This window comes from Camellia sinensis, chromosome 11, assembly GCF_055761805.1.
Source record: "Camellia sinensis isolate YWXY chromosome 11, ASM5576180v1, whole genome shotgun sequence".
Taxonomy (NCBI): Eukaryota; Viridiplantae; Streptophyta; class Magnoliopsida; order Ericales; family Theaceae; genus Camellia; species Camellia sinensis.
This window is the reverse complement of record NC_138971.1, coordinates 53,994,619-54,009,479: the sequence shown is the minus strand read 5'-3', so window position 1 is coordinate 54,009,479 and position 14,861 is coordinate 53,994,619. Positions and strand designations below refer to the sequence as shown.

The 14,861-nt window shown below is 34.1% G+C and overlaps 1 protein-coding gene across 1 annotated transcript; it reads right to left on the bottom strand.

Moving 5' to 3' along the window:
- Positions 1 to 7,602: 7,602 nt before the first annotated feature.
- Positions 7,603 to 13,121, bottom strand: LOC114271616 (fructose-bisphosphate aldolase-lysine N-methyltransferase, chloroplastic-like). The gene is made up of 3 exons (XM_082893939.1): positions 11,552 to 13,121; positions 11,146 to 11,409; positions 7,603 to 8,241 (listed from the first exon to the last, which is right to left on the bottom strand). Exons 1-3 carry the CDS (start codon positions 11,984 to 11,986, stop codon positions 7,873 to 7,875), a joined length of 1,068 nt encoding a protein of 355 aa, XP_082750065.1. The 5' UTR covers positions 11,987 to 13,121; the 3' UTR covers positions 7,603 to 7,872.
- Between the last annotated feature and the right edge of the window lie 1,740 nt (positions 13,122 to 14,861).

The window sequence follows — 14,861 nt, the reverse complement described above, 5'->3', positions numbered from 1 at the left end:
GCAAAAAGGTTGCTAGTTCCAATAAATCTTTTACAGCCTAAAGCAGTTATCCAAACAGTGGTTCTTAGATTTCGTCAAGCCATGATAGGCCAATGATGATCGATGAAGACCACTGAGGCATGATCAATGGTCCAAAAGAAGTTTTTTCCTTACTTAGTCATTATGAGCCAGGAATTTATAAGGTTGTCGCCACCTAGGGTGGGCAGTCCTCTATTTTAGATATGATGGACATGGGTGATGTAATTTATATGCTCGGATGTACGATCCTTAGGGATTGTTTTAGGAAAATTCTCGGTTTGTCTTCGATGACTTACATAAGGAATATCCTAGAACGATTCTAGATGCAAAATTGCAAACCCATTGACTTACCTATCGGTAAAAGCCAGAGCCTTAACTATTGAGTGAATCCTCGGATTATCTTTGGGAAAAACAGATGACCTATATTCCTTGATCTTTTCTTTGTTGTGGGAACCTAAAGTACGCTATGTGGGCGTATTCGGCATGATAAGTGTTATCTTTGATAAATGGTTAACTGAGTTGTTTAGACATTGACCTTGCTCATTAGACTGTGGATAAAATGCTTTACTAGAAGCATATTAATTTGCTCCTTGTAAGATTCAATGCGCTAGTTGGGCGCATCTGCGCTAGTTGGGCGCATTAAGAATGAATGCAAATTGGTCACCAAAATATCTTTAGAGAGGTTATTGCGCAAGAGGTAGTGATCTTAAATTACTTCATGTGAGGCGCACATGGTGGATTCCATTGTATATACTTATCGCAAGAGGTGTTGATAAGGTTTATGTTTGGAATCTATAATTGCGCAAGCTGTGGTCAATTTTTTTTAAATCGATCACTTATTTTGAGATGATAGGATGTTGACACTATTATGGTTTGTGTCATAATGATTAGCAGATGATGATGTCAGCAGGCAAGATTGGCTCACTCACACGAGCAATCGCCCTTGGTACTTGGGAGCGAGCAAGGATGAGACTGGTGGTTTATTTTTATTTGGAGCTAAGAGAGGCTTAAATCATCCACTATGTATGTCGCCTTGGTTATAACCAAGATGAGGTCATGTTAAGGACCAAACATGGATGTTAGTACCCACTTTCCATGTGGTGCCTGTTATGATTAGCCAGATGCGAGATCCCATTTGGCGCCTAGAAGGCGAGCAAATAGAGAATTCGGGTTAGGCGCTAGAAAGCGACTAGACTAATATCTGTACGGTGTATCGAGTATGACGTCACTCTTTATGGAAGAGTTACTCCACCGTAGCATATATTCATAATATATGTGCTTGGCGACCGAGTAATGAGGTGAGAGAATGGATCCCTGTTTCCTCACTGTGTGAGTCTTACATGTCATTATTGATATGACTTTCATTTATGTACCCTTTTGTGACTTTTGACTATGGCATAAGGTAAGGGGTTGATGTTCTGCTACTTTGGTATGTTGCCTACGGTCATGTATGATTCGGCCTTAAGGGACATCACTGGGAAAGCGGTCAATCCTAAACTAAATGGCATGAGAGCAAAGGGAAGATCATCTAGTATTACACCACCGTTGTATATTCACTGTTGGCAACTCACATCGCTCTGTATGAAAAGCGAATTGAGTGCGAATATATTGCAAGAATTGAGAGGGTCAAACATGCTCTTTTTGAGGGATTAGAGATGTTTTTTAGACCGGTGCAATTAGATGAGTTTGGGGTATATGAGACACAATCTCTGTTCTTTTTGGGTTGATGTCTCTATACTGACTCATATTGAGTTTCTACTATAGTGCTCCCACATGCAGGTGTTCTTAATGGTCGCACGGTGCATTGGCTAGTATGAGATTGTTCATTTTGGGGGAGATTGAGATAGAGATGTGGCAGTGTCATGCCAACTCATGTGCGAGTGGGAGATGTTAGTAATAGGCGCCCATGTGGCATGACCATTTGAATTTGAATTTGAACCTTATTCAAATAGGTTTTGAAATTGAATTCAAACCTATTTAGAATAACCACTCAAGATACAGATATTATCTCCATTAACTGATATGGATAGATAATAATAACACATTATATATCTGGTATAGGGGTTATGGGTGATTAAGAGAGAAACAACGTATAATCTGAGTTTTACCCATATACTGACTCTCTTCCAAAAACAACGATCAAGTCATTTGCACTGTGATTTGTGTGAGTGATATTCATTCTGTAATATCACTTCACTGCTGGGTTGGTTTATCAGATTCTAGAAGTACGTGATTTACCCACGAGATCTTTCAATTCAAACTCTGTTTGAAAGGTATGATCATAATTTTTATTTCACTGTATTATACTTTGTTTACAGTTAGACAATAGTGATCCAATATAATAGTAATAGAAGTTCTTTTTGTAACTCGATGAAGTTTTATTGGTTTCATTTTGTAATATCTTTGCCATCAAAGAACATCATAACAAAGCATAAGGAGTAATAAGCATTGACTAATTGTATCCGGAAGGAAGAGTTTGTTAAGCAAGAGTACAGGTTAAAAATTGATCTCAGTAGATGAGCTTGTTTATGGGATCAGTGAAAAGCGTAGTCCTCGTGTTGTTACGAGTGACTGTTTTCCACTGTGGGTCTTGAGATGGAATTTCACTATTACTATGTAAGCGTTGAGAAGAGAATCACTTGAAATTGTTTTAGTGCTCATTGCTGACTGCCCAAGCAATAGTGACTAAGCTTCAATTTTTCCTATCAACTTTTTTGAAACAGCTAGGTGGCGTGTCTAGCTGGGTTGGAAGAGGCAAGATGAACAACTCCCTCATGGTTTTTATTAATCGTTCTTAGAGTTGTAGTAAGACATTTTGGTGTCATTTAGGAGGTAGTTAATTTGGTTTTTTGGTTAAATTAGTCATAAAAAGATAAAATATCCTAAAAAGTTAATAAGACAAAATGTCACATCCAAATATAATTATTTCACTTTTTTCATTCACAAAAGTCAAAAAAATCAACCAAGACGAACTTTTTGGTCGAGGCCAATGTTATTAAACGAGCACCATCCAGGCCCAAGGTTTACGCCTTATAGTGTTTCAGGCTAAGCGACTTCGATAAAACACGCCTAGGTGTGTGCCTCGGCCTAAGTCCCATTCAAGTCAAAGGTTTACGCCTTATAGTGCTCTAGGCTAGGCGACTTCGATAAGGCGCCCGACAAATCCGAGGCATAATAAGGCCCAATGCTTGTGTCTTGAAGGCTTTTTTTTATTGTTACTTTAATTGGTTTTGTTTTAAATCTTACAATTGATTTGATATGGTGAAGTTACAGAAGATCTCAATAAATTGGGCATTCAATCCCAAATTAATGATAGAAAAAAAAAAAAAAAAAACCATAATTCCTAATCTCCAAAAAACGCTAAATATTTAACATTTCATTTTTGTTTATGTTAAACCTTAAATTATTTACTTATATTAATATAATTTTTTTCGTACATGGTGCACCTCACTTCAGTGAAATCTGCGCCTCGCCTTATGCATTGAGTCTAAGTCTCAGGAGACCTTAGTGTACCTATCTCCTTTAATAAAATTGGTCAATGTTAAAATAGCCAAGAAAATTAAAAAATCAATCCAACTTCCTAAACGAAACCACATATTATAGGGTGAGTGTGTTTGATATAACTATCACGTCGACCTAAAAATAGTTGTTCTTGAATTTTTGTTGGACAATTTTGAAAATAAAAAGTTGCACAACTCCAAAAGTATCAAAAGCCAGCATGCTCAATTTGTAGTAAAGTGTAAATGCATGTATATAGACTAATGCGATGCAAACGTGATAATTGCTAAAAATTACTTTTTAAGCAGTTAGTAACATTGACATATTTGAAAGGAAAAAAAAAAAGAAAAAAAATAAATGAATTACAAAATTTCAAAACCTTGTAAGCTCTTTGTATAATGGGAAAATATCAATTCAGTATAAGTTTTAAAACTAAATTACAGATTAGTGGTATATTTTATAAATATTAATAATTAAAGATTTGAATTTTTTATAAATCAATAATAATTTTCTAAAAGTAATCATAATTTTTCGTATATAATATATATATATATATATAGAGAGAGAGAGAGAGAGAGAGAGAGAGAAATTAGTTAGTTAACTATTATGTTGTTGTAGCATTGTTGACGACAGAAACCAGTCAGAGTAAGGAATCATCTAGTAGTGTAGAAGGGGCTGGCCACCCAAACCCATGTTTTTTGACAATTGCTTCTTCCTTCACTCTTTTGACCCCCTCACACCCCCACCAAACTCAAATATTCAATTGCTTGTAGTAATCCTCACAGACTAATCAATCACTAACAGACAACCAATACAAACACCAAACATTAAAATATCTCCATAACACATGCTCCATCTCAATCATCAATTGGTTAAAAAAAATTTATTAAATGATCTCTAAATATTGTCTTATGTGACATTATCTGTGAATGAAAAATTATAAAAATAAAAGGAGATGAGCATCGTTCTACTTATAAAATTTTTCGTTATATCGTTAATTGAAAACTAATCGACACAATACTACATAAAACTCTAAGACTATTAAATAATTACCCTTTTACTAACCTTAAAGGTCAACTAACTATACAAAAATCTTTTCCTTGTTTGCATACGAAATTATTCCAACAAGCAAGGGCATCTTGGTAATTATGATAAAGTAGAGGGGGCATTTAAGGAAAATCATATGCGAATCCATCTCCTCTTGACAATATGTTTTCAAAGAATAAAGAAGAGTCGTCTCAATTAAGAAAAATAGCACCAACCCTTCTTCATTACCTTCTCTCGCTATTCACGATCAAATCATTTATTTCCTTCTAGATGAAGTCATGTATTTCGTTCTAGTAATGCTACATAATCAGACATCAAAATTTAGAATTTAATATCAGTGACTTAGATTTTTTTCATGGATCTGGCTTTGGTTCAGTTCAAGATCGGATTGGACGGTGTTGTTGGGTCTGTGGAAACCCACCACGGATCCCGTTTTGATAATCCGAATCGTTCAATGCGTAGAACTCGTCGAGTGTTATATGTTTCTAAAAAATTGCATTGATCGGATATTAATAGCTATGTGATCAAAATAGTTTTTTGTCAATCGTTAATTTGTTCGCCATCTTTTTTTTTTTAATACAAAACTAATTTGATCACATAGCTATCGATATCCGATCAACGTAATTTTTTACAAGCATATAATACTCGACGAGTTCTACACATTGAAACGGTTCGAATTATCAAAATGGGACCCGTGATGAGCCCCAAAAGCCGAACAAAACCGTACAGTTCGATCTCTGACTAGACCAAAGCCAAACCCTTTTTTCATATATGTTGAAATCATACCGCACTAATTCAATTTTCGCAATACATTCGCTCTACCCAAAACAATCTAGGTAGATATATCATGGTCCATCACATTTTTGATTTCCTTCACACACACATAAATATAAATAGATGTCCATTCATTTGGAACTCCTCATAAAAACAGAGTTATAGGTGTTAAGGTGCACAAAGTGTGGAAATTCTCCCTATGAAACTTGGAATGGATCAGAAAATGATCACCACCACCACCACCAAACATGACATGAAAGAAGATGGGTACTTGGGTGTGGCAATTCATAGCCAAGTGAAGAAGATCAAGCAAGAAATGGAGAAGATCAAGCAACCATCATTGCAACAATCAGAGATAAGACCTGTTCTTCGCGATATCACCTGGCAGCAGGAGCATCAGAGGAAGCGGAGCTGCTCTCGCTCGCCTCTGGGATTGGCGGCGGCACCCATCTCAGTAGGCAATTCATAGAACAAGATCATCACCAATTCTGGTATAAGACGGATGTTTCAGAATCATGGTTAGTTTCACTTTTATCTCTTATATTATTTTCATTTTTTTTTTCTATTGTATTTCTAAATTATTAATTTCATTTATTTAGTCCTGTTGTTTCTGATTTCAATAGAAGAAACAACTGGACTAAATAAATAGAAGAAATTGATAGTTTAGAGATAAAATAGAAAAAAAAAAATGACAAATAATTTAGAAGATAAAAGTGAAATTAATCCTTAGAATTATAGATATAGGTTTTTTTTTGTTCTTTCTTGTGTGTTTTGGGTTCTATCTTTCAGTTGTATATACTTTGATGTAGGAGATGATGAGGACTTTTTTAGTTGAATAATTTCTATTTGCAAAGTCTTCTCTCAGTGTTTGATGGATTAGAGTCTGTAACCTCTGTTTTCATGGCTTCCAATTTTGCAGAAAGGGATGAGATGTTTTTTCTTTCTTCTACTGAGAAAATTCATGTTTTCAATCTCAAAATCTCAAAATGGAAAAATTTTGAAATTTTCTACGATTTGATTTGTTGAGCATATCCAATATTATTTCACAGGAAAATACCCAAATAAACGGAAAGTGAAAAAATTTATTGCAAATCACTAGAAACGTTTTAAAACTTCCATCATCATTTTCAATTTTTTATTTTTTTTTCATTTCTCATTTATCTCATATTTTTCCTTATTTAATAAGTATCTTGAAAATATTTTGTATTAATTTTTCAATTTATTTTTTCATTTCTCATTTATTTCACATTTTTCACTATGTGATATGTATCACGAAAACATTTTGAAAAGATTTGTATTTGTGATAATAGATTCACTCGTGTTACACATAATCATGCAATTATATTTAGATTTGAAGCATGATTGGTTTCACTATAGTCATAACTTACAAAAGAGTTGTTTGATGAAATTAATAAACTTTTTATTTTAAAATTTTATATCAAATTATTTAGTGTAATTTAGACTCGTGTTAAAAAAATAATATTTAAAAATTGGAAAGAGGTGATTTTGTAGCCAAGATTTCAAAATTTGAAAAAGGGACACATGTTTTCACTTATCCACACAATTGAGGGCCATCTATACTGTGGCAAAGTAATCTTATTTAGTTGGGATTTTGCTTTCTATTCTCTTTTTGCTTTTTTGGAATTTAAAACAATAAAAATGTTCTAGAACATTTATTTATTTGTGTGTATGTGTTGTGGTGTGAAACTAGTTTGGGATAATTTGAAAACAACCTTTGATCTTCCCTAAAGTAAATTGTTTTTAGAAACTTTTCTTGAAACTAATTTCGAAAACAGTTATACCAAACAAACTTTACCTATGCAGATTTCTAGGTAGTGCCCTCTCTGAGTTGGGTGTTTGTTTCCAAGTAATTCCATGCCATCATTTATGTAGTTGTGACATTAGATGGGGCAGAAACAGAGAAAAAACATATCAGTGAGTGCAAATATTTACCCACTAATACTGTGTTTGGTTGAAAGATTTAGAGAGAAATTTAGAAAGAAAAATAAAAAAGGTAAGTAAAATTTAAATAAAACATGTCTATATTTCACTTAGGCCAAGTTTGGCAACACCAAAGTAATCCATCTTTTTATCTTTTTATCTTTTTTCCATCACATCACCTCTCTACTTTTCTACACATCTTTTCGTAAAAAGACAAAAAGTACACTTATTTAAGTCATCCCAAACAACTCCTTAGTTTCACACACTTTTTCCTTTTCCTTTTTCAAATTCCTCTCAAAATCTCTCAACCAAACACATCATAAGTAAACAAACTTATATGTAACTTCTATGGAAAAACATAAATGAGCATGGGTTCTCAGCAACCAAACAATACAGCCAAAACTTCAAAAAATTTACTCCAAAAAGAAGACAAAAATACAATAATGCCAGAAAACAATAATGACCAAGCTGCAAAAAAAAAAAAAAAAAACAGAGGGGGATCGGTAAAGGACCATTTGGCAACAATGAGGCATCTAGGAATTGATCAAGGGTATTTTTGTAGACTCTTACATCAGGCAGAATTGGAGCTTAACCTCAAGCACTGACCGATTCCTTTGACAAGAGTAATTTCACCCTCCTAGCGAGATCTCTCATCACATCGATGATCGTGGACTTTTTCTGTATTCTGAACTGCACGGCTAATTCTGTTGAAACCGAAACCCTCTGTTTCAATATGGATTCGTCCTCCATTATTTTGGTGGGGAAGTGACCAAGTGCGATTACGCATAAAGCAATAACAGTGCGTAAAGCAGAAACTTCATTTGATATTCCGAGAGGGGCTTCCACTGATAACGACTTCAGCGTACTCAAATCATGCTTTACCATTTCCATGTCATCTGCAAGCAGTACTCTTAACGCTGCCAACAACCGGTCTTCCACTAATTCTGGACCGCCTATACTCACCTTTAGGGGGGAAAACAAGAAAACAATTAATCAAATGTGGTTGTAATTTTGAATTTCAAAACGTAATGTTTCATGAAAGCAGTTCATGTCTTTTCAAATTAAGGTGATCAGTCTAATACTAAGCCCATGTTGCTGAAGGCAATGGCAAACTGCAACCAGCATAGCCACTCGGAGCTTGTTTTTACGAGCAATACTACTAATGCAGAGTTACGAAGCTAAAAGAAGGCAAAATTCAAAAAAATAATGATACTTAAACATTGGTATGATTTCATAGAGAAATTAATAGAAATCTTCTATAATTATGTTTCTAATATTATCAGTCTCATTTTATTATTATTTTTATATTTTCTAAGATTTTTAAGGTTAGGGGTATTGTGGTAATTTGCAGAATTTATGGGTATGGGTTATAGGGGTCGCCTATGGACCGTTTTGTGGGTCATGTTATTTAATTAGATTTTATTTACGTTTCACATTTATGTTTTAAATTGGTTTTAGAAGTCAAAAATATTTTAATAGTTTCATTTTTTGGTTCTAGTGTTTTAGAAAGTCTCCTAGTCTATATAAAGTCATGTAATGCAAATAATTTGATGGAGTTAATATTTTAAAGAATTTTGAGAGTTTTGAAATCTCTTTGGGTTTGTGTGATGCAACCCTAACCCTAGGTGTGATGCCTACGGAATCTATGTTTGATGCCTAGACCTATCTTCTTCTTTTCCTTCATTTCTTCCATAAATTTCAGCACTTCCACAGCCTAATTATTGTTCACGTGTACTGTTCACCGCACCCAGAACAAACCCAAAAATCTTTCTTCCTTCTTGTTACATTAAGCCTAAACCTAATTCTGCCATACACTAATAGAAGCCCTAAAGTTTCCTTTACTTTTCATCTTGAAACCACAACAAAAAACCACAAAAACTCAGCATTACAACTCTCACACTATGAAGCACGGACACGGACACGGACACGCATACGGATACGGACACGGACACAGGACACGGCAATTTCTAAAAAATGGGGACACGGACACGGCAGGGGACACGGCAAATTTTTTAATTTTTTTATAAATATTTTTATTTTAATACATATTAATTATTTTATTTATTTATTATATTTTTAAATAATGTGTTGTAATTAATTATTTTATTTTACATACATGTATTTATTTTTTTATTTATTAATATGTATAAGTATATATTATCTTATAATATGTATTATCCATTATGTAATGAGTATATTTATGTTATATAATAACTATTATATAATATATAATAAAATAATAATAGTTATTAGTTATATATATTATAGATAATAGTTATTAGTTATATATATTATAGATAGTTATTATATAATAAAATAATAATAGGTATTAGTTATATATATTATATATGAATATATAATAATTATAATAGTTATAATATCAAGAGATAAGACAGACGGGAGAGAACCGAGAGGGAGGGGGACAAGCAAGGAGACGATCGCGAGGGAGACGATCGCGATGATCGCGATCGCGATCAGGATCAGAAGCGAGGGAGAGAGAGAAGGCGAGAGAGAGAGAGAGCTCTGCGAAGGCAAAGGCGAGACAGAGAGAGAGCTCTGCGAAGGCGAAGGGGCTGGATCGTCGAAGTAGAATGGGGCTCTGGATCGTCGAAGTAGAATGGGGCTCTGGATCGTCGAAGTAGAATGGGGCTCTGGATCGTCGATCGAAGTCGAAGGGCTCTAGATCGTCGTCGACCAGGTTTGTTCTCGTTTTCCCCCTTTCAGTTACTCTTCTCGCCGTGTCCATGGCGTGTCCAGATTCGGACACGCGTGTCCCCTGCAAAAAAATAAATTAAATTAAGGGGACACGCCAGATGCCGTGTCCCGTACGTGTCCCCGACGTGTCCCCGTGTCCCCGGCGTGTCCCCGTATCCGACACCGCCACGGCTTCCATTTTGCCGTGTCTATGCTTCATAGCTCTCACATGTCTCTAATCGTCCTGCATCAACTACATACCTAGAAGTTTAGCCAGAAATATCAATATGATCCAGATTTAGTCTATACATGAACCCTACAACATACCAACTAAATCTCAACCGTTCTTTTTCATTCTGGTAATTTTCTTGACATAGAATTAACCTGTTTTAAGCCATTTGCAGCTTGCAGTTTTTAGGGTAAGACTGAACAGTGATCGGAGACTAGTCATTCTAGAGATGTTGGCAAATTTCTGCACAAGCCATAAGCCACTAGAGCTCTCAGTCACTCAGAATACAGTACGCAGGCAGTAGGGTGAATGCCGGAAAAAAAATTTTTAAAAAATTGTGAAACGATCCAGAGCAATGAGCAGTGCAGGAGACTTCTGGCAATTTGGATATTTGCTTAGGCTGAGTTTCAATCAAGGATTTGATAGGGGACTTGGGGAGGGGAAAAGTGAAAAAATAAAAAATAAATTCAAGGGCGATGAGTCGTGAAATACTGAGGTAGTATTTGATTCACTGGAATGAAATGATGATCATTCCATCAAAATATTCATTCCAATATTTGGTTGACTAACAAAATAGTGGCAAAATGCATTACAAATGAAATCATCATTCACCATTTCAAGGGAATGATTATTCCATATGAGAGCATGAGAAATGATCATTTCATTCTATTGCCACTCATTCCAGTGAACCAAATGGAGCCTGAAAGTAATGGAAAGTTGTACTGCAAGGCTCAAGGTCCATCAAAGTCGCATCATAAAATGCAACTGAATCGAACAAAAGTGTTTTCCTAATTTTGAGATTGAGAAAGTGCACACAAGAAGGAAGCTTGATTTAAGAAATGGTATGCATGATGAATGCAATCAATACCCTTATATCATCAGTTGAGAAAGGACAATACATATATATATATATATATATTTATGTGAAGAGGGAAGCAAGAAACCTTGAGAAGAGGAGCTTCTCCATCTAAATTTAGCTGGGACAAAATCTGCTGCTGCCATGGAGCTGGTGAAGAGAAGTTGGGGGATGAAACCCCAGCAGCCATGCTTGCTGCATCCAGAAGTGCTCCGTCATACTTGAGTTCAATGCAGTCATAGGGATTTGAGGGTACGACAAAACCATAATCTAAAAGGAAAAAATCGTTATTCAAACAACCATAGTTAAGTACTAAAGGTTCATCTTGTTTGATCTGTGTTCCCGCCACAACCTGGTAAAGAAATCAAATTGAATAATATGAGTAGTAGTAGCAGACTAGAAGTAAAAGAAGCACGAGTATTTGTTTTGATGTTCAGCCGAATGAAAAATACTTGATATTCAAGAGAGAGAGAGAGAGCGAGCGAGGAACTTGCCTTTATTAGCATCTTTGGGTTCCCGATATTTCTTTCCTGTACAATTTTGGCATTCGGACTGAAACTGTGATTGCACATATCAATGAGTGGAAGCATCATGGGTACATTGATGTGGGTTCCACCTGGGAGTTCCTTTCCATACAAGCGGAATGCCCGGGATGAGACTGCTGACATTGCCCATCCTAAGGAGGATGAATCTACGTCTTGGCCTCCAAAAGGATGATCATCTGGTTTCAAATTTTCAAGTGCTTGTTTGATTTCTTTCTCAAATTCAAGCAGAAAGCGGCATCTCTTGTTTACCTGGTGTAAGGAAATAATAACTATCGTCAAAAGTCGCCATAAAAATTGAAGGGTACTTTGGGAGACTACGATTTGGCTCAAAATCATGTACAATTGAGCTGGCACATTTAGAGAAACCCAAGCACAAGACGACATTCTAGATGTCAATTGCAGGTGTTGTTGGTTACTCAGTTATCATAATCTAAGAAGCACGGACACGGATACGGATGCAGATAAGGAACATGTGATTTCAAAAGAATGCGAATATGGACACGGACATAGCAGGGACACGACAATAAAATATATTTTTATTTGCTATTTAGATTAATATTACCTCTACAACAAAAAAAAAAAACAAACTTACTTTTAAATTAATACTTACAATTTATATATATATATATATATATTTTTATGAATGATTTATCAAGTATTTAAATCTAAGAAAAAATAATAAACATTCAATATTTAACATTCATCAAAAGCACTAAAGAAAATGAGAGAAAAGACAAGTTGACATGTCTTTAGTGTGTCCCCGAAGTGTCCTCGATGTGTCCCCTGAAAATAAAATTAATTAACTAAAGAGACACGCCGTGTCCATGCCGTGTTCGCATATCCCTGCGGTGTCCATGTGTTCGACACGGCTATGACACTTTTTTGAATTGTTGGTGCTTCATAGATCATAATCTTACAATTCACAATTCAAATATAGACTAATGTGAATCTATTGGTGTATCTATTTTGATATAGATGAATTGCATGATTCATGATTCGATTTACATTTTACGATTCATGTAACTTTTAAAACTATCAGGTCTGACAGTTTCCAACCCTTTTTATCTCTTTTTTCTTTTTTCTTTTCTTGAAAATGTTAGAATATAACTTTTAAGAGTGTTTATTACAAACATAATCAATACCTAAGCATGCTTTGTTGTTACTTTCATTATTTGAGTGTTCAATAGGTTCCAATCAAATCCATTCAAACCCAATAGGTTTTTTCTCTCTTTTTTTTTCTTCTTTGTTTTGTTTTGTTATGTTTTGATTTTTTGATTTTTTTTTTGTTTTTAAAAAAAAATATCAAAATACATCTTTGAATGATGTTTAAGGCTAAAGTAACTTGCACCCATGAGTTATCTAATGTTAATTTGGCGAAACAAATATGGTTTAATATAACATACATCAGATTAGTCAAACTCATCAATGCCACAAGTTCTTTTTCTTTTCTTTTAACAATAAGCATAAAATAAATAAATAAATAAAAAGTGGAAGTATAATACATTTTAAAATAAAGGAATCCCATTTACATTTTCTTCTTATTCTACTCCATTTAGGGTTTGTAGGTCTATGTTTTGAATGTCAAAAAGAAATATATTGTATTTTGTAAATAATTTATGGTTGTTGAGATTTGGACCCACATCTTTCTTCTTTTTTTTATTTTTTTATTTTTTTATTTTCCTGATAATTGGGTATTTGGGTAAACCGCAAATAATTCCGCAACCCACACAAAGCAACCCCTCTATATGAATCAGGCAAATCTTTTGGTATGAATGTATTCTCAATTAGGTAATGTAGTTGTGTCATGATATAAGAACTTTTGTATAACATGTGCCAAAATCAATTTTTCTTATTTCATATATATGATTGTTCAATATCATCTTTTCTATAGTTTGTACCGAATCTTACGATTCTTGATTTATTTTGATTCATGAATCTCAAAATTAGGATTTTAGTTCACGATACGATTCTCAATGACAACTATGGTTGGTAAAGATAAAACACAAACCATGAAGGATACACAACACAAGAATAAAGGTTTCTCCTTCTTGTTTACCAAAGAAAGCTTTTTTACTTTTCAAGGAAAATGTTTGAGACCCCTAAAAAGCCTCCCCTAATTTGGAAAGGTTATTTGGTGGTCTTAAAGCAATGCTTCACCCCTAAGATTTTGAAAAGCGGTTACGGTCACTGTAACGGTAATGGTGGCAGTGGCGCGGTTGCGGTTGCGGTTGCGGTTGTGGGGTGTAAAGGCCGTACCTTAACGGTTGCGGTAACTGGAACCGTGATTTTTTTTTTTTTTGGCACAATTTGAAAAAAAACTTACCGATACGCATATTTTTTTTTTCTATGCTCATATTTATTGGGTTTAAAATAAATATTGATCAATTTTTGTAAATTTTTAAGTATAATCCAATATATTTCATATTTTTAAATCACTATAAATTGAGTTTTTTACATTTTATTTTAATAATTAATGACTTCATATTATACAAAAAATCAATCACTAAATTATATATAAGATAAACAATGATAAACGTAAGAGAATAAATAAGAGCCTAAATATATATATATATCTATACATATTTTAACCAAGCTAAATAGAAAATGACCACACTTATTATTATTATTATTATTATTATTATTATATTATTATTATTATTATTATCAAACAATATATAGATAGACACACAAGCAAAATAGTTGAGTGATAACAGCTGAATAAAATAGCATAGGTCTTGCAGTTTCAACAAATCAATAACATGTTCTTCATTTTTCCTCTTCTCTCTCTATTTCTTGCTCCTCCATCTTCTCTCTTTATCTTCCCTCTTTTCTCTATCCCTTTTCCCCCATTTTCATTTTTTTTTTTTTTGTGTGTTTTTTCGAAAGAAGCAGTTCGGAACCGTTATGTAACGGTGCGTAACAGGCCGTAACAACCGCTACGGCAGCAGCTACGGCCGAAGCACCTGTGAATCTCAATCACACTGCAAAAGCGGCCGTAACGGGTGGCGGTAACCACCACAACAGTTAAGTATCTTGAAAATATTTTGTATTAATTTTTCAATTTATTTTTTCATTTCTCATTTATTTCACATTTTTCACTATGTGATATGTATCACGAAAACATTTTGAAAAGATTTGTATTTGTGATAATAGATTCACTCGTGTTACACATAATCATGCAATTATATTTAGATTTGAAGCATGATTGGTTTCACTATAGTCATAACTTACAAAAGAGTTGTTTGATGAAATTAATAAA